Source organism: Falco biarmicus, chromosome 1 (assembly GCF_023638135.1).
Source record: "Falco biarmicus isolate bFalBia1 chromosome 1, bFalBia1.pri, whole genome shotgun sequence".
In the NCBI taxonomy this organism is placed as follows: domain Eukaryota; kingdom Metazoa; phylum Chordata; class Aves; order Falconiformes; family Falconidae; genus Falco; species Falco biarmicus.
Window position 1 is genome coordinate 36,427,151 of NC_079288.1, and position 18,848 is coordinate 36,445,998.

An 18,848-nucleotide genomic window follows, 5' to 3' on the forward strand; every position below is an offset into this window, starting at 1 on the left:
CCTGCAGCGCATCTTCAGGGCTGGGTCCCACAGGCTGGCTGAGGTGAGGAGCCCTTCCAAGGCTGGCCCCTGTCCATCCCCACCACCAGCTGTGGGAATTCGCTTCCAATGGAAAAGTTAAACCTATGTTCCCCCATGCTGGGTTTTGCCCTGCTAAAAAAAAAATTAAAAAATAATAATAAAAAAAAAAATCAGAAGCATTTAAAGAAAAAAGGAAAGAAACCAACAGCTTCCCAAACCACCAGGGACTCCACACCCCTTTAAACCCTTCACCTCACTTCACAGCCCCACACAGTGTCCTGCAGCCAGATCTGTTCTCCTGGCTCCTGGGCACCTTGGGAAGCCCAAGATAGCCAGGTACTGATGGGAGACCCCCTTGTCCAGAGCAGGCGGGTCTGCTTTTGTGGTCCTGATCATGGTTAAGAGAGGCAAGTCGTGCATTTCTAGTGAGGACTTGTCAACACAAGGAAGTGGGAAAAGAGGGAAGGGGAAGGCAGGAGAAAGCAGCATGGCCATGTGGCCAGGTGACGGTGCGCATTAGGCATCTGATGAGGTTAGAGAGGTCCCATGGAGAGCCTCCCCCTTCCCTGAGGGAATGGAGGTGGTGTCACATCCTTGCCCAGCTGAGGTGCTTCTGTCCCTGGTGTCTCACCCAGGTTGTGAAATACGCATTGGAGCAGTCTAGGCCGAACATTCCACCCCACTCCTGGCCCCAGGGCAACCCCAGGAAGGGCTGGCTCCTCTGGTCTACACAGAGAGAAAAACCTCATCTCCTGGTATAAAAAGATGGGGTTGAGGAATAATGTCAGCTCCCACCAAGCCCGGGTACGTCAGAGAAGGCAGGGCCACGGAGATGGGTGTTGCAGGGGGAATGTGCATGTGTGAGAGCTGGTTTGGTGTGTATGTTGAGGCTGGCTGGTGTGTGCATGGAATCTCTGCATGTTTCTGAGCCGTGGAAGTGTAGGGGAAGAGGGTTTGGGTGTGTGCAGGGAAGCATGTGTGTAAGCAGGGTACGTGCACATATGTAGACACGCATGAAAGAGCAGGAGGGGACGTGCAGGTTGGGTGGTGTGTGCAGGAAAGGACGAGGCAGACAAAGAGCCGTGCAAGCAGGCAGGGACAGACCCCAAGCCCCTCACCAGGGTATCGAGACTGGGATAACCGGGCGAGCCCTGTCCAGGACTCCATGCCAGGGGTCCCAGGGAGGAGCCGGTGGTCCAGCTTGTTTGCTGTCCCGGAGGGGGATGTGGGCTGCCTGCGTGTGCAAAGGCAGGAGCGCTTGTGCAAGAGAAGGGGTGGGACGTGTACAGGCGTCGCCTCTCCGTGACACTCGGGGTTCGCCACTTTTTTTTCTTAGCCATCTGGGTCCCCCCGCGGGCATGGGGCAGAGCTGTGGGGCTTCCCCTCTCGCTGCCACCCTCGGGGCGGGCCGGCACCGGCACTTTGGGGTTCGGTTTTAATCGCAGCTGCTGTAAAAGTAAAAAATAAAATAAAAATATATATATCGCACTGAGATCCCGCCGGTCCCTACTCCGCGGCAGGGCCGGTGTGTGGAGCAGGCAGCGTCCCCGGACAGCACAGCCCGGCTCCCGTCGGAGTTAAGCAGTTAATGTTTGCACAGCCCGTGGAGGGGTGAGGGGGGCTTCAAGGAGTGTCTGCTAATTATATCGTCGGGTTTGCAAAATTTCCAGTCTTTCTGGCAAGCGCAGCTTTCTGTGGGAGGAGGGAGAGAAACGGGAAAGGAAAGGAAAAACAGAGACAGAGACATCGGTATTGAATGTGTGCGAAATGAGAGGGGAAAACGAAAAATAGAGAAGCAAAGCGGGGGGGCTAGGGGGAAGAGAGAGATCGAAAGCGCACGAGAGAGAAGAAGAGAGGACAAGACATGAAAAGGAAGAGAGGAAGAAAGGAAGAGAGGAAAACAGATAAAGGATCGAGAGAGAATAAGAAAAAGAGAAAAAAGAAATGGAGAAACCCAGTAAAAACCAGAAAAACATAACAAATTAAAAGGAAAAAAGGGGGGGGGGGGCGGGGAGGAGAAAACCAGAGGAACAAAAAGAAAAGGAGAAAAACGGGGAGGAGGTGGGTGAGACGAAAACAGAGAGGGGGAGAGGGAGCGAAGGCGAACGAACGTGAAAAAGCAGGAGGGACAAGGTGGCGGGACACAGCTGTGCCCGGTGCCCGGTGCCCGCAGGCCGGGGCGGCGGCGGGTGGGCCCGCTGGGGGCCTCGCGGTTCAGCACCCTGGAGAGCTCCGTGCCGCCGGCTGGGAGAGATCCGGCTGGCGGGGCACGGGGGGGCCGGGGGACACGGGGGGGGCCGGGGGACACGGGGGGGGCCGGGACCAGGCAGGGCTCGGGGGGGCCGGCGAGACTTGGCGCGGCTCGGGGCCGGGACCCCGGCGGGGCTCCTGCACCCCGGGGCTCAGCCCTGCCAAGGGCACCGGTGTCGGATCCGTCCCGGAGCGAGGCTCCGCGCCCATCCGCGATGCGGGAGGGGAAGGGCAGCGGCCCTGCGCCTCTTCCCGCCGCCGCCAGCCCCGGCAAACCGCCCTCCAAGCCGGAGCTGGCCCTCGCCGCCCTCACTGGCCCCCTTGACTCCGCGGCACGCGTGGCTTTGGGGCGCTGTCAGCCCACCCCTGTGTGCCCCCCCTCAAGTCGCCCCACGGTGCCCATTATCAGGAAGGTGGGAGCGCTGTAACCCGGCCCCTCATCCCGCCAGCAGGTGCGGGCCGCATGCTCCCCCCTCCCTATTTCCCAAGAAAATCCAAGGGAAGGGGAAGGAGCGGGGGGGCCCCGACAGTCTTGGGGTTGCCGTGTACGGGGGGTGCAGGGGGGTAAAAACCCTGACAGCGCCCTGCGCAGCCCCGACCCCCGACGGGACCACCGGGACGAGCTCCCTTCCCCTCTCTGCCTTGCAAACAGCACCACAGCCCCCAGCTTCTGCTCTGCCCCCCCGCATCCCCATCCCGTCCCCCGCGTCCTGTCCATCCCCCTCCCTCCCCCGCTCCGGGGGCTTCTGCCCCGCCAGGGCGGACTCCCCACGCACCGGCTCGCTCCGTCCCGCCGCTGCTATGCGGAGCTCCGCGGTTGCCGCCGGCTTTTCTCATGCAGATTCCCTCTTTCACACCTCCCAAACAAAGGCAAACGGGGGCATCGCCTCACCGTGTCAACACACACGCTCATTAGCGAGAAGGCGGTGGGGGGAGCGGGTGGGAACGGCTCGAGCAGCCCCTCCGGGGGGGCGGTCGCATCGACGGGAGGTTGTAGCGGACCGGGGATCACCCGAGGAAATTTGGAGCGAGTTCTTCGCCGCATCCCCCTTAAGTCAATAAGTTTCCGAAGCTCTGGGTTTGGCTCTCTCCCGGTTCGTTTATTGCAACACACGCTGCTCACAGCCAGGCTTTGCCCACCCGCGATTCGGCTTCGAGGGGAGCGGCAGCCGCGGGGCCACCAGCCCGGGGAAAGGGAGAGGGTTAGCCCCGGGGAACCGTCGGGGCGATGGGAACGGGGCCCTGGGATCGTACCGGAGCTAGGAGGTACTCTGGGTGGGACACTGCAATTAAAGCTTCGCCAATTACCGCCGCCCACGGAAAAAAAAAAAGAACTGATTAAAACGGCTGTGGGGAGGGCAGGGGGGAGAAGTGCTGAGGAAAGGGTGAGGGGAGCTGGGAGAAGCAGCACCTCAGTCGGTGCTGGTCGCCTTCAAAGCCGGGCGCCCCGGGCCCCCCAGCCCCCGCCCCAGCAGCCCAGCCCGGGGCCGTCGGGGCGCTCCGCGAGGACGCTCTCACACCGCCGAGCCGCGCTACCCCTCGCCTGATTTATTTATTTTTTTTGTGTTATCGGTTTGGTTTGTGATTTTTTTTTTTTTGGTTGGGTTTGGGATTTTTTTTGGCCGTTTGGTTTTCTTTTGTTTTTCTTCACCCCCCCACCCCACCCCCCCTTTAGACCACCTCAGCCGAGCCCGAGCCCGCGCCCGCAGCCGTTCCGCCTCTCCCGAGGCTTCACCCTGCTGCCGGCGCCGGCATCGCCTTTCGTTTTGTGCGGTTTCTTCCTCCGAAACCCCGGGCTGGAGCTCGGAGGGAAGGAAACCAAAAATTCGTTAAAAATAAAAAAAGGGCGATAAAGAAAAATAAAAATCCCCCGGTTCTTCGTTTGCATGTGGGCCGCGGTGGGGTTGGGGGTGTTTGTTTGTTTGTTTTTCTTTTTCACCAACGCGCCCCCTCGGCGTTTACAGAAACACCCGCGGGGAGCAAAGAGCCACCCGGGCCGGTCTGGGGCATCCCCTGTCCCCAGCACCGGGGGAGAGAGAGACCAGGACCCTGCCCCTTCCTTGGGGTCCCCTTGCCGGGCGGGGGGTCGCGGAGGGGAGAGCCCTGGTGGCACCGTGGGGGCTGCGTGGGGCTCCGCGGGGCGGGGGTGCAGCATTGTTTGCTGGTTGTGTGAACACGCACACTCGCACAAACACTCACACGCACCTCGCCCCCCATACGGAAATTTCCATGTCCCAGCTGCCTTCCCCTTTTAACCTTGGTATTAATTTAGGACGGATCTTTTTAAACGGCCCTGTAATGCATTCAGACGCTGCTGGAGGTTTATCTTTTTCTTTTCTTTTTTTTCCTCCTTTTTTTTTTTTTTTTTGAACCGTGGGTTATATTTACACCCAAAACAAAATAATTACACTTTTGTTGGAGAGAGAAAGCTGGTGATTAGGCTGTGGCTCTTTGCAGCAAACCCTTTCTCAGTGGTACACCAGGACAATTTTTCACGGCTGGGTGAAATCAGACGCGGGAGGTAATGAATCCTGTGAGCTATTTAAATTTACAATTTGTAACGCAGTCACTCAGAAACGCCTATGGCCCGGCGAGGAGATGCTTGCTGGGTTTGTTTAATGTTAAAACCTGCACCGTCCCCCCTCTTACCAGGGGAAAGGAGGGGAACGCGGGCAGGAGAAGCCTCGCCCGCCCCCCGACGCGCTCCCGCCGGCAGCATCCCCGCGGAGGAGCGCGGAGAGGTGCGGAGCCGCCGCCTCCCACCGCACCTAGACTCGGCTGCCCCGGGCCGGGCAGAGCCGCGGAGCCCGGCCCCCGCTCCGCGCTCCCTGGCGTGACCGCCGTCTACAACCAAAAATAGTTGGAAATATCAACAAAGTCGGCGGCGGAGCATCCTAACAGATAGATAATTAATTACAAAACACAGGGGGAATATGCAAACCGCGTGTTACAAATTCTACAGGGCTTAACTGATTGGAAACAGATTATTATCTTGTTTGTCTTTTGTCTGTTTCACTTATCCCTCTGCCGTCTGTTGTGTTGTTAGTTGATACACTTTATTCTTGAAAGGGGATTTTTTTTTTTATATAGTAAATTCCATCAACATCTTGTATAAGCGACGCTGCTTCTCCGTGCATTACCCTGTTAAAACACAATAGGTTTATTAGTTACATATAGGCGGATATTATGGGGCCTGAATTACCATCTGTTACCATAGGGGAATGTGGCTGATGGGGTGGGGCTGGGGGGTGTCTGCTTTTATTTTTTTCTTTTTTTTTCTTTTCTTCTTTTCCTTTTTTTTCCTTCCCCTTGGCTTTATTCCTTTACTTTCAAACGAAAAAGAGAGCCAGGCCGGGCAGCGGGACCCCCCGGCATCCCCTTCCCGCCCCTGCCGGGCCCTCCTGGGACAGCGGGGGGGTCCCGGCAGCGGGGCGGGCTGGGGGAACACCGGCGGTAGCGAGGACCCCAGGGGTGTGCGTGGGCGCAAGCAAACGCGTGGGTACCGCTCCCCCGGCCTTCGCTGGAGCGGCACCGGTTATCCATACGTACCACATTATCCATACCACCATCTATAGGGGCCCGTTACGGCGGGGGCCCGTGGCACACGCCCGCCGCGTCCCCCCCCACCCCCGCCGCTTTCTGCCCCCCGCCGCTGGGGCTTAGCGGGGCCGCCCCGGCCGCCCCCCGCGCCCGCGGCTCGCGGTGGGCATGACAAGCCTGCCGTGCCGGGCAGCGGCCACGCGTGTGCCTGCGGAGGGGCTCCGTGTGCGCACCCGCTTGCTGTCACGGCTGGTGGGAGGGTGTCCACGCACCCCTCGAAACACCCGCGGGTGGGTGGTTAAGCCGCCGGGTTTTCTCCTCGGTGCGGGGCGGTGGGAGATCCCCGCGGCGGCGGGACCGGGAGCCCACCCTGCCCCGGTGCCCCCTCTGCCCCCGGGCCCTGTTCCGCTGCCCTCGGACCCGGCCCCGAGCGGCGAAGCCTCGGCCGCCGGCAGGGCCCCGCTCCGCACGGCTCCGCGGCTCCAGAATTCCCAGAAAAGCCAGAGCAGCTCCCAGGAACGCGGGGTGAGCGCGGCCGGCGCCCCGCGCCTCTTCCCTTTGCTTCCCTCTCCTTCGCCTTTCTTCCCTTTTTACCTTACCGCCTGTTTTATTCCTTTCCTTCTCTTTTCCTTTTCTTTTTTACTTCTGTCTTTGTCTGCTTTCTTTTCCCTCCTCTTTCTTGCTCGCTCGCTTTGGCGCTTTTCTTTCGCGCTTTCTTTTTCGTTCTCGCCGTTATTTCTTTCTTTTAATTTCTGTCCTCCGTTCATTTTTCCTCTTCCCTTTTTTCCCTTCGTCTTCTTTCTTCCTTTCTTTATTTTTATTTATTTTTTTCCTTCGTTCGTTCATTCCTTCTTTCTTTCCCTCTTTTTCCTTTTCTGATTTTTTCTTCATTTTCTTTCGTTTTTCCTTCTGCCTCTCCTTCTTTCCTTCCTTTTTTTCGTTTCCCTTAATTTAATTTTCTTCCTCCCTTTCTCTCTCTTTTCCCTTTTCCTTCTCCGTCTTTTTTTTCCCCCGGGAGCGTTTTCTCTCTTTCCTTCTCTGTTCGTCTTTATTTCCTTTTTCTTTCTCTTTCCCCCTAGTATCTTCTACCTGTATTTTCTTATTTCGATCCTCGCTCTTTCCGCAAACACCCTCACCCAAGGGCACACACGAAACCTCCCCCGCTTCCCCGCCGATGCCCCGTACCGCCGCGGTGTCGGGGTTCGCCGCTATACCGGGTTTCGGCACCCCGGTGCGGAGGCCAGCAGCAGGATCTCCGCGGCGGCGGGATGCTCCGCGGCTGCTGGGCCCGAGCGGGCTTTGCCCGAGCCCTTCTCCCCCGGAGCGGGGAAAAAAAAATATAAATAAATTTAGAGATTTTTGGCTGGGGAAACGGACGGGGAAGGGGAGGAGAGGGCCGGCCTTCACCTGCCCCGTCGCCTTCCCCCTCCTCCCCGCATGGCCGGACCCCAGGGCCGCCCCATCCCTCCCCAAATCCCGGGGAAACGGAGGGAAAGGCGGCGGGGGCCGCCCCCCGGCCCCAAATGGATACTCCCCCCGTAACCCCCAAGCGCCGGGTCCAATCCTGCACCGCGTCCCCTCCCGCACGGCCAGCCGGCGATTTACAGCTCCGCCACACCTGGAATTAAGCAGAAAAAACAGTGTGCGAGGGGGCAGCGCCCGCCGCCCCCCCGGGCCGCCCCCTGCCCTGTCCCCCCGGGGGTTGCCAGCGACTTAACGCGGAGCGGGGAAGGGGCGGGGAAGGCGGCAGGCCCAGGGGACAAAGGCCGGGGGTGGCGGGGGGCCGGGGGGGCCGCATACCTCCGCGCAGAGCGCTGCTGGCGGAACTTTTTATCCCGCCACTCTGCGCGGAGAAGCCGGCCCTCCCCACGGCCCCGGCCCCCTCCCCTTCCCCGCCCCCCCTAAAATCCACCTCCCCCCCCCTCCTTTTCCCGCTTGTTGCTCTTCCAGACAAAAGCATCTCTCCCCCTCGAGCAAAAAAAATACAAACCCCAACCCCAGCCCCAGGTGACACTTCCCCAGCCCAACTCGGGATCCCCACGACCCTCCCCGAGCATCCCTTTAAAAGAAAAAAAAAAAAATAAAAGGAGAATTGGTGAGAAAGAGGGTTTTTTTGCAGCGTGCCCTCCCCCCCCGGCCCCCCAGCCAGGTGCATACTCACTTCGCGGCACAGGTACAAGCCACCCTCAACAATAGAGGCGCGTTGTTTTTTTCCCTCTGTGCCAAGCACAAGGCTGGAGCCAATTTAGATATGCTATAAATTAAGAGGTTGCCATGGTTACCGCCCTCCCATTGGCCGCAGCCGGGGCGACGCGGGCCTCTACGTCACCAAATCTGAATAAGGATGCGCGAATTACTAAGGCGGGGGACAAAGCTGGCGATGGGGACAGCATGAGAGTGGCGGCGCGGCGGCGGCGGAGCACAGCGAGGCACCGGGGCTGCCGGCTGCAGGGGGGGGGGTTCATGCACCCCCTCCCGCCGCGCCCGCTGCCGCAGAGCCCGCCAGCAGCGCGGCCGCCGCTCCGCCGGCTCCCGGGGCACTCCGAGGGACCGGGGCGGGATCTGGTGTTTTTTTTATTATTATTATTATTATTATTATTTCTCGGGGGTGGCTTGGATATTTTTTTGGGGGGGCATCGTTTTTTTCCCTGCCGCCGCCGAGGCTCCGGAGAGAAGAGGGGGAAGAACTTGACAGCCGCTCCGCTCCCCTCTCCTGAATTTTTCTTTATTCCCTCTTCTATTTTTTTTTAATATTTTATTTTATTATTATAATTTTTTTTCCTGCATTTTTGAGCCGCCGCCGTGTGCCGGCGCGGGGCTGACTTCTCGTTTGCGCGTCTCCATCGCCCCGGCGGAGGTTATGATGGTGCATTGTGCGGGCTGCGAGAGGCCGATTTTGGACCGGTTCCTGCTGAACGTCTTGGACAGGGCATGGCACATCAAATGCGTCCAGTGCTGTGAGTGCAAGTGCAACCTGACCGAGAAATGCTTCTCCAGGGAAGGCAAACTCTACTGCAAAAACGACTTTTTCAGGTGAGTCTCCCCCCAGCCCCGCCAGCGGGGACCAGAGGGTGCGGAGGCTCACACCGCGCCCGGCCTCCGCTGCCTCCCTGGGGTCTCCCCCCGAGCTTTGGGGGGAGCTTGGGGGTCCCCGCTCCCCGCCCAGCCCTCTCTGCCAGGGATCCACACCGAGCCCTGCCCCAGCGAGAAAGCAGCCCCCCGAGCCGGGGAAGCCCGCGGGGGGGGGGGGACGGGTAGCGGTTGGGGGTGCGGCGGCAGCACTACGGCCGCTGCTACAGCCTGAGGTGGGGGCGGCGAGGCTGTGCCCCCCCGCAGTCTCCCCATGACCTTGCCTCCATCAGCACCGGGCCCCGCTCCGCCCGTGCCGCCGCCCGCCCCGTCGCGGCAGGCCCCGGTGGGCATCGCGACGGCAGCCGTGTCCCCGGCCTCCCCGGGGGCCCGGCCTGGCGCTTCTCATCCCCTCCCGGGACCGCAGGCCCCGGTGAAGACGATGGCCAAAACCTCGGCCCCCTCCCCCCCCGCCCCCCCCCCCCCCCCCCCCGCCCCCGGCGAGGCCCCACGCTCCGCCGCTACTTAAACGCCCCTAATGACTGCGATAAGGTGCCACTGAGGAAATTAGAGGCCGGGATGGGAAGGGGGGGCGATGACTTATGACTCCTAATGCTCTCACTACATCAACGTCACGGGAGCAGCCAGGGAGGCAGAAGCTCTGCCGCCACCGGAGGGGAAAACGGGGGGACCCTGAGTGGGCACCCCGCGGCCTGGCAGCCCCCAGCTCCCCCAGGGACGCGGCAGCGGCAGCCCCCGCTCCCGGGTTCTGGGGGCAAATTTTAATGTGTTTGTGGGTTTTTTGTTTGTTTGGGGCTTTGAGAGCTTTTAGGGTTTGTTTGTGGTTTTGGGTTTTTTTTGTGTGTTTTTTTTTTTTGTGGGTTTTTTTGTTTGGTTAGGTTTTGGTTTTGTTTTTTTTATTTTCCCCTCGAGGACGTCGTTTTCAGCCGATTCGGATTCCCTGGAATTATTTTTTTTTTTTAATTTTTTTTAAAAAGGGGCATCTCCTGGAGAAAAAAAACCAAAACATAAAACCTATGCCTCCAGCGAAGGGAAGGAATATCGGAGATTTCCAAAGCCCTGTTCCCGACCAGGAAAAAAGCCCCCGGCAGAGAGGGACGGTGCCAGCGCCGGGCCGGGGACCCCGGGATGCTCCGGGGAGCGGAGCCCCCTCCGCCGCCGTTCTGGATGCGCGGTGCCCCCGTCTCTCTGGCCCTAATTAGCCCCATTTTCTCTCTCGGATTTTCAGGCCGGCACCGGGCAGAGCCGAGCCCCCCCGTTCCCCGCCCGGGAGGCATCGGGCTGAAACGAAATCTCCCCTCGCGGAGCGTGGAGGGGAACCCCCCGCCGCCCTCCCCTCCCCTTCGGCTCTTCTGGGGCTAAATCCGGTGGAGGATGCTCATGTGTGGGTGTCCCCCCGGGTGGGGCCACCCCAAACCCGAGCTCTCTCCGCAGCCCACCCCGCACCTGCGAGCGGGGCTGCGCGGGGATGAAGGCTCTCCTCGTCCTCGTCCCACAGGGGCAGAGGGCGAACCGCTTGCTCCCCCAGATCTCCCAGCGAGGGGTGCTGCAGGATCGGGCTCCGGCGGTGGGATTTTGAGGAGAGCGGATCGGGAGCCCAGCGCCGCCGGGGCTCCCAGCTCTCGCTTCTCTCTCCCTCTCCAGGAGGTTTGGTACCAAATGCGCCGGCTGCTCCCAGGGCATCTCCCCCAGCGACCTCGTCCGGAAAGCCCGGAATAAAGTCTTTCACCTGAACTGTTTCACCTGCATGGTCTGCAACAAGCAGCTCTCCACGGGCGAGGAACTCTATATCATAGACGAAAACAAATTTGTTTGCAAAGAGGATTATTTGAACTCTCCCAGTTTGAAGGAAGGCAGCCTCAACTCAGGTACGAGCGGCGCAGCCTGCCGCATCGCCCGGGGCCGCATCCCTGCCGCTGCCGGTACCCTCCCGCTGCGCCGGGAAGGAGGTTTGGCTTTGTGGGGTGAGGGGCTGCACCCCGCAGCCAGCCCCAGCCCCCCCGTAACCCGCGGGGGGTGGGAGGGATTGGGGGTGAAAGCCTCCAAAGCGGGTGGAAGCTTCTGTTGACCCCATCTGCACGCGGGATGCGGACACGCGTGGGATGAGCGGTACCTCGGCAGCCCCGCAGCATCGCTTCCTCGCCCCCCTCGGCTCCTGCCCCTATGGCAGCGGGGATGTGGGGCGGTGGGAAATGAGGACACCCCCACCCCGGAGCCCCCCGCTGCGAATGTGCCCGGTGCCCCCCGCGCCGCGGGCCTGATCCTTCGCCTCCTTTCACCCAGAGGCAAAGCTCCCATTTGACTTCCTTGGAAGCTGTCTCTGCGTCAGGACAGCAGGATCAGGCCCACTCCTGCTGTCCCAGCCATGCCAGGCGCCTGTGCTCACCCCCTTCCGTGGGCTCTCTCTCCGTCCAGCACCCGGGGCCGGATCCTGCCACGCCAGTCAGTGGGGCCGCTGCTGTGAGCGAGGCGAGTAGAGCTTGGCCTTGGGGGGGTGCTGGCATCAGGGGCCACCGCGGGGTGGGGTGGCTGGGGGAGGGGTGAGCCAGGCTCAAGGCAGTGACTGGGGACCCCCCCCCAACCCCGACAGGGACCGGTTGCATTTTTTCCCAGCGGCGCGCCCCACTTCCCAGCGTGAAAGACACGGGTGGGGGGGAGAGGGGGAGCGCCAGGGGCTGCAGTGGGCCTGGGGGATCTCCCCCTCCCCAGCTCCCCCCCAGCCAGCACTACACAGGATGCAGGGCTGGATCGGGCAGCACTTGCCTGGACCTCCACATGATGTTGCAGGGGTGATGCTTTAGGGGTACCAGGGGGGCAGAGGCGATCTGCATCCCTTGCTGCTCTCCAGCACCCCCCAACCCCTCTCCTGGAAAGCAGCCGGGCCGGGTGGGCTGGGGGACGGCAGAGGAGAGGGGGGTTGATCTCTCCCCTAAGTCATCCGCCCGCCCCCCCTTTCCTCTCTGGGTCTCCTTTACAGTGTCCTCATGTACAGACAGGAGTTTGTCCCCGGATCTCCAGGACCCCATGCAGGACGACACCAAGGAGACGGACAACTCGACCTCCTCGGACAAGGAGACCACCAACAATGAGAACGAGGAGCAGAACTCGGGCACCAAGCGGAGGGGGCCTCGCACCACCATTAAAGCCAAGCAGCTGGAGACCCTCAAAGCTGCCTTCGCTGCCACCCCCAAGCCCACCCGCCACATCCGGGAGCAGCTGGCCCAGGAGACTGGCCTCAACATGAGAGTCATCCAGGTAGGGCAGCCCCAGCCCACCATCCCAGTCGTCTCCCCCACCCCGCCAGCCCTCCTCACCTGACGGCATGATGTCACGGGGCTGGCCAGTGATGTCATTCCCACCGCAGACCAATGTTCCTGTGACATCAGAGCTTCATGGGACAATTTCCTCTCGCAGAGAGCAGAGACAGGGAAAGGACCCATGTGGGGAGGGAAGGAGAAGGGGTGCTGGTGGGAGCCCAGATAGTTCAAGGCCATGATGATCTCCCCCAGGTGCTGGGAAGGGGTTGGGACACTGAGGGTGGTCCCACGAGCTGGGGAAACTGCGACAGGCAAAACCCCATCCGTCCCCTGCCAGTGTCACCCCAGGCCCAGCCTTGCACCCCTCTCTGCGCTCCCGTGGGTTAGGGGTGCCCCCCCCCATCCTGTGCTTTAATACACCCACCCCATGGGAAGGGATGAAAACCAGCCCCCAAACCGAGCTGGCTGGGCTCCTCCGTGGCCTCACTGGCTTGGTTTCCCTGGGGCCAAACAGGACCCCCGGCATGCCCGGGAGATAGATGCTCCAGCCTTGTGAAAGCAAGGAGAAGCCATTGCGCGCTGCAGGCAGCCTGGCACTTTCTTACCGCACTGCCCCCATGAAGAAAATCCCTGCGGAAATGTAGGGATTAATGGCTTTAATAGAGGCATTAATAGAGGAGGACTCTCCGGCTTTGCCGGTAGCAGAGCTGTGATTCCCGGCTCCTGGCAGAAGGGTGCAGAAGTCCCCCGGAGGAGTGTGATGTGCTCATTCCCCAGAGCTGCCCCATTCCCAGGGGACACGGGGAAGAGGGTGCGGGGCAATAATCCAGACACCCCACCAGGCTGCAGGAAAGGTGTGCATGGGCTGAGGCCAGGCGGTTCGGATGAGGCGATGCTCTGTAGAGGCACCACGGGTCCCCTTCCCTTTTATCCCCATCCTCACCAGCTGGCTTTTCATCCGACTCCCTGCCTGCCACAGCAGGTGCTCATCTCCCTGCTCCCCGCTTTCTGCCTGCTTCTGCCATGCTCCAGAGTTCCTCCCCCCTTTTCCCTCCCTCTTTTCCCCCCTTCCCCCCACCCATATGGGAAAATTCCCCCTCCTGTATGTTCTGGCTGCCCTCTCCCTGTAGGGACAGACAGGCTGATGATGCGCACAGAGGGATGCAGCCAGGGGGACAGGATTTTATTAAGCCTGGTTATTTGGTGTGTCTCCTGTCCCCCACACACCATTTGGGGTTACTGGCAATAGGAGGGAGAGGCCATTAAAAACCACCCAGAGGTGGGAAAACCTATCCCCTTCCCAGGCGGGCGCAAGGTTTCCATTCCTTTCCCCAGCCACCCCCAGCCGAATTTGGGGAGGGGAGGTCCCTTACCCAGAGTGGTCCCCGGTACCCCCATCCCAGATGGGCTCTGATGCCAGCCTGGCTGCAGGTCTGGTTCCAGAACCGCCGGTCCAAGGAGCGGCGGATGAAGCAGCTGAGCGCACTGGGCGCCCGCCGGCACGCCTTCTTCCGCAGCCCGCGCAGGATGCGGCCCCTCGGTGGCCGCCTCGATGAGTCCGAGATGCTCGGCTCGACGCCCTACACATACTATGGAGGTGAGGGACGGTCCGCGGGGACTCTGCCCCCCCTACTCCTTCGATCCCTCTTCCCCTTTCCCTTTGTTCCTCCCTTCTCCTGCTTCTCCCCGGTTTTTTCCCCTTTGCCCTCCAATTTGCCTCCCCGAATCCCCCACCGCGGGAGCTGAGCCATCCAGGTCCCGAGGGGATGGGGACGGGCATGCGGCCGCTGCAGCATCCCAGCCCACGCCACACATGCCAAGGCATCCGTGCATGCACGCCCACACGTGTGCATCCCCACGCAGAACAGCTGTGCACGCCCACGCGTGTGCACCCCCCCACAGACAGCCATGCGTGCCCATGCATGTGCACCCCCCACAGCCGTGCAACGCACACGCCCATGCACAGATGTGCATCCCCATGCACACACACACACTCACCACCATATGCACACGTGTCCACGCACCCCGCAGACACGTCCACGCACCCCCCGCCACCCCCCCGCCGGGCACCGTGGCAGCCCCTCTCCCGAACAAAGCCCCAGCTGCGGGGCTTTTGTGCCCCTTTCAGGCCGCATTTGTTCCAATTACCTCCCGGGCCCGCAGCATATGGAAGGTCACTGCCGCCGGGCCGGCCCCCCTGCCGCCCCGACGGGACGGGGATGGGCGCAGCGGGGTGGCTCAGCCGCCCCCCCATCCCCGCCTCAAGCTGCATTTTCAAAGCCTCCCCACTGATGAGGCGCTTTCCAGGCAACCCTTGCTGCCCCGCAGTTAGTTTCTAGATCCCTCCCAGGTTTCTAAACACATACATCATTTCCCTATTATATATTTTTTTCTCCTCATTTTATATATATATATTTTCCTCATTATATATTTTTCCCCATATATATATATATCCCTCCCCATTAACTAAGCATTAAATTGAGCCCATGTGCCCCCCAGCTGCCCCAGCCCCGGGCTCCTTGCTCTCCTGTATCCCCCCTGTCCCCCGTTCCCCCTCCCTCTCAGCCGGGCAGGGAGGGTGATGAGTGCCACAGCCCTTCGGACAGGCTTATTTCTCTCCCAGGCTGGGCTCAGATTTCCAGGGCACCCCAGGAGCCAGCAGAGTATTTTGGAGGTGGTGGCCATGCTGGTCCAGGTCATGCTTGTGCCCAAGGGGGGAGGACAGGGCTGGGTGAGGGGTGCAGTGGGATTTTGGAAGGGTTTTGGCCCCAGAGCATGAGCTCCATCCTTTTCTCCCCCCTCCCACAGACTACCAAGGTGACTACTATGGACCGGGAGGCAACTATGACTTTTTCCCCCACGGGCCGCCCTCCCAAGCCCAGTCCCCGGCCGACTCCAGCTACCTTCAGAACTCAGGACCTGGCTCCACACCCCTGGGACCCTTGGAGCCCCCCCTAAGCGGACACCACTCCTCAGAAAACCAAAGGTACACGGATATGATTTCGCATCCTGACACCCCCAGCCCTGAGCCAGGGATGACCGGTTCGCTGCACCCCATCCCGGGGGAGGTCTTCAGTGGGGGGCCCAGCCCGCCCTTCTCCATGTCCAGCAATAGCGGCTACAGCGGGGCGCTCTCACACCCCAACCCGGAGCTCAGCGAGGCAGCGGTGTGGTAGGCCTGGCGCGGGCACGCGTGCGTGTGTGGAGGGGGAAAACACTCCCACGTTTCCCCCAGCCCACGCGTGTCCCCCCCCACTCCGGACCAGGGCCCATCACATCACCGTCGCTGGATAAAGACCCCTTCTCCGATGCCAAAACGCATCCCTGCATCCCCCCCACCCTCCCCATCACTGCAGAAACCCCCCTGGGACCTTGGGGCCATCCCTCTACCTCCCCCTCCTGGCACCTTCCCCCCAACACTGCGGGGGGGGGGGGGGGGGGGGGCAACAAATAATGCCCAGCCCCGGAGAACCCCCCCACTGGCATCGGGACCACCACCTCTCGGACCAAAGCTGAACTTGCCTGGACACAGGTCCCACCGCACCTGGGGAGGGGAGGCTGGGTCAGGGCTCCCCCCTGCTAATTAGCACCCTTTTTAATTATCCCCTACCACATCACGGGGGGTGAGGGGGAATGGGGAATAACAGGAATAACCCCTCCCCTGCCCTTGTTTTTGTTGTTCCCATTTTATCCCCAAGGAGAAGGTGGGTTTGGACCCGGTTTTTGGTGATGGGGGTGGGGGGTAGGGCAGACCTAGGGCTGCCCCAGTGACTGGCTGAGATTGGGCTCCCACACGGTGGAAAAAGACACCAGAAAAAGGCAGAAACAGGAAAAATACAACAACAAACAAGAACAACAACAAAAAACCCCAACAACCCAGAACAAAACCAACCCAACCACCACCGCAGCAGAAATTAGACCTGAGCCTCCGTGCCGAGTCCCACCCCAACGTTTCCCAGAGGCTCCGCCAATTTGAGGATGTATTATAGTTTTTGCTTCTAGTTTCTTTATTTTGTATAAAGGAGAAACAAATAAAGTATGTTTTTGTGTTTACTGATTATTTATTGTACCTTAGTCATCGGAGGCTCCCAATTTTTCTATTTTGGAGGCGGGGAGGGGGTGGCGCTGGGGAGGGGCGGTGAGGGGATAGAGTGGGGGGAAAGGAAGGAGAATGGAAAAGGAAAGAAAAGTTGTTTTCTGAAAGCGCCGTGGGTTTCCTGTCCCCGCTGCCTCTTGCAGAGGCTGTTAGTGTGAATGGCTCTTGTTGTTCAATGTGAATAAAAAAACCTTTTAGTTACCTACTGTTCGGTCACCTGGTCCCTTTTTATTTTACTTTATTTTTTAAAGACAAGACCACGAGAGATGCTGGCTGGGCTGCCCTGTTGCCCCATCACCCCCCAGCCCTGTGTGGGGTCTGGGGAGCCATCCCCATCGCTCCCCTGGGCAGGACAGGTGCTGTGGCCCCTGTGCAAGGTGATGCTGCTGCATCACTCACCCGGTACCCCAGGACCCCCCCAGTCCTCTCATCACCCAGCTCTCTAGCAGTGGGTGGGGGCACATTACCTGGCTCAGCACCTTCCCCCACAGCAGACAAGCCAGTGCATAATTTCTTTCACATGGGGGTTGGGGTGGTGAGAGGGTGGGTATCACGTGTACCCCCCAAGACCTCCCTCAGGTCACCCAAGAGGCACCCACAGCGCTGCTGGCAGGGCATTCCCCTCAGGGGAGCCACAGGAGCGCCAGGGGGGCAGCAGGGCTGCTGGAGGGGGACACCAAGGTGGGGGTCCCTGAATGCCATCCTCAGCTTTTGCCCCATCTGCCCCAGGGGGGCACCAAGGGCAAGCAGGAGGGGGGTATCTGCTCCAGCATCCAAGCCCCCCCCCCCCCCGCCCCCGCCGCCTCCTGCTTTCCCTCTTGTTTTCTGAGATACAAAAATAAATAAAGTCCAAGGCAGGCTGCAGCTCTGAACTAATATTTAAAATGCAAAATCATGGCAGAGTTTCTTCCCCCTCCCCACCTTGTCTTGCAGTAAAAAGATATAAACAGAATAAATTACCTTCCCTCGCTGGCTTATGAGAGTCCCTCTCTCCTGACCTGAATTTTAAGTCCTGGCTTGGTTGTAGCACGGAGCACTGATGATTTATGAAAAGCCAGCCACTTCTCTGCATATTTTCTCTGTTCAGCCAAGTGGTGGAATTTATCCTTCCTATACCATTAACCGGCATTAATAATGGGGTGGAAAATGAGCCAGATCAAGCCTCAAGGGATCCCTCAGCCAAGAGCTGGGGCTACCACAAAGGCACTGGACTCTCATCACGTGGGGAAACTGAGGCAGGAGCACAGCCTGGAGCTCCACTCCACCCCTTCCAGGCTATCAGCGTTATCAGGTGACAGGTGCTTTTTATAAGGACAGAGCAATGTATCGTTAAGTAACTCCCTCCCAGCATCATTTCGAGGATTATAAAAAATGGAGCACAAGGTCATTCACTGGATGAACACTGGCTATTATTATTATTATTACTGCTAAATGCAAGGCACCCCTTCCCCAGCATCCGGGGGGGGGGGCGGGGCGGGCGGCGCGGACAGGCTGCAGGAAGGATTTTGGGTGATGCTGGTGTGCTCCAAGCTGCCACCTCCTGTACAGGGGGCAGGGGCTCAGTGGGAGCAGCCATCTGAGCAGGGATGGGTGCTGGAGCCAAACCTTCCCCCAGTTCACTGGCCCCGGGGGCTGTTGCTGCCCTGGGCTTACTCATCCTGGCAAGCACTCACCTGTGGCTCGGCACTGGCAGAAGGGACCTGATGGCCGCGGAAAGGACAGTGTCACGCAGAGGGCTGGGGCACAGAGCTGGCCTTGCGGGGAGCAGCTGGGTTCAGCCCCTTGGTTATCCCTGCCCTTAACCACAGCCAGGGATGGGGTCCCCATTGCAACAGGAGTCAGGGTGCCGCACCACAACAGAGACTGGGGTCCCCATCACAGCCAGGGTCCCCACTGTAGCTGGAGTCAGGGTCTCTGCTGCAGCCAGGGTCAGGGTACAGCATCATAACCGAGGCGGGGATTCCAATCACAGCCAGGGTCCCCGTTGCAGCCGGGGTCAGGGTCTCCATCACCTCAGCTGTCCCAGGAAGGCACCGGCACTCAGGGTTCATGCCTGCCTCCCGCTACAGGGTGACCCCCAGCAGCTGGGGCCATGCCACCCCAGTGGGGTATCCCCCAGATAACCTGCACCCCAAGTTCCTGCCAGGACACCCAAAGCCCAATCCCCTCGGCTGACACCCAAACCCCAAGTGCTCTCTTGTCAAGACATGGAGGGGGCAAAGCTCCCTGTTGGGGTGCTCCGGGGAGTCACCCCAAACCCCACGGTCATGCCCATGTCACCAGCAATTACCCTCCCGTGGGACCATGCTGGGGAAACACCACCGCCAGCTGCTGGCTCCCCCCGGGCTCCGGCAGAGCAGCATCAGTCCTGGGAATAAATTTATTTTCAAAAGCTGTTAGGCAAACACCAATGCTATTTTTTTTAATGACCTTTTTCCCTTTTTTTTTTCAGAAGGGGAAGGTCTGCAGAAGGTGGAAAGTAATCAGGTTTTGGACCTGGGATAAAAAACAGCTGGAGTAGGTTGGGCTGACTCCTTATAATTAATAGTGTGCCTCGTAATAGGATTCTCCAGCCTTCGGTGCTCCCTGGAAAC

General features: G+C 60.1%; 1 protein-coding gene across 1 annotated transcript; it reads left to right on the forward strand.

Annotated features, from left to right (window-relative positions):
- Positions 1-7: 7 nt before the first annotated feature.
- On the forward strand, positions 8-15,334 carry LHX5 (LIM homeobox 5). Its single transcript, XM_056359006.1, has 7 exons — positions 8-43; positions 2,169-2,190; positions 8,664-8,844; positions 10,546-10,769; positions 11,879-12,156; positions 13,590-13,755; positions 14,967-15,334. The coding sequence occupies exons 3-7, from the start codon at positions 8,672-8,674 to the stop codon at positions 15,332-15,334; spliced, it is 1,209 nt and encodes a 402-aa protein (XP_056214981.1). The 5' UTR covers positions 8-43; positions 2,169-2,190; positions 8,664-8,671.
- The last annotated feature ends 3,514 nt before the right edge of the window (positions 15,335-18,848 follow it).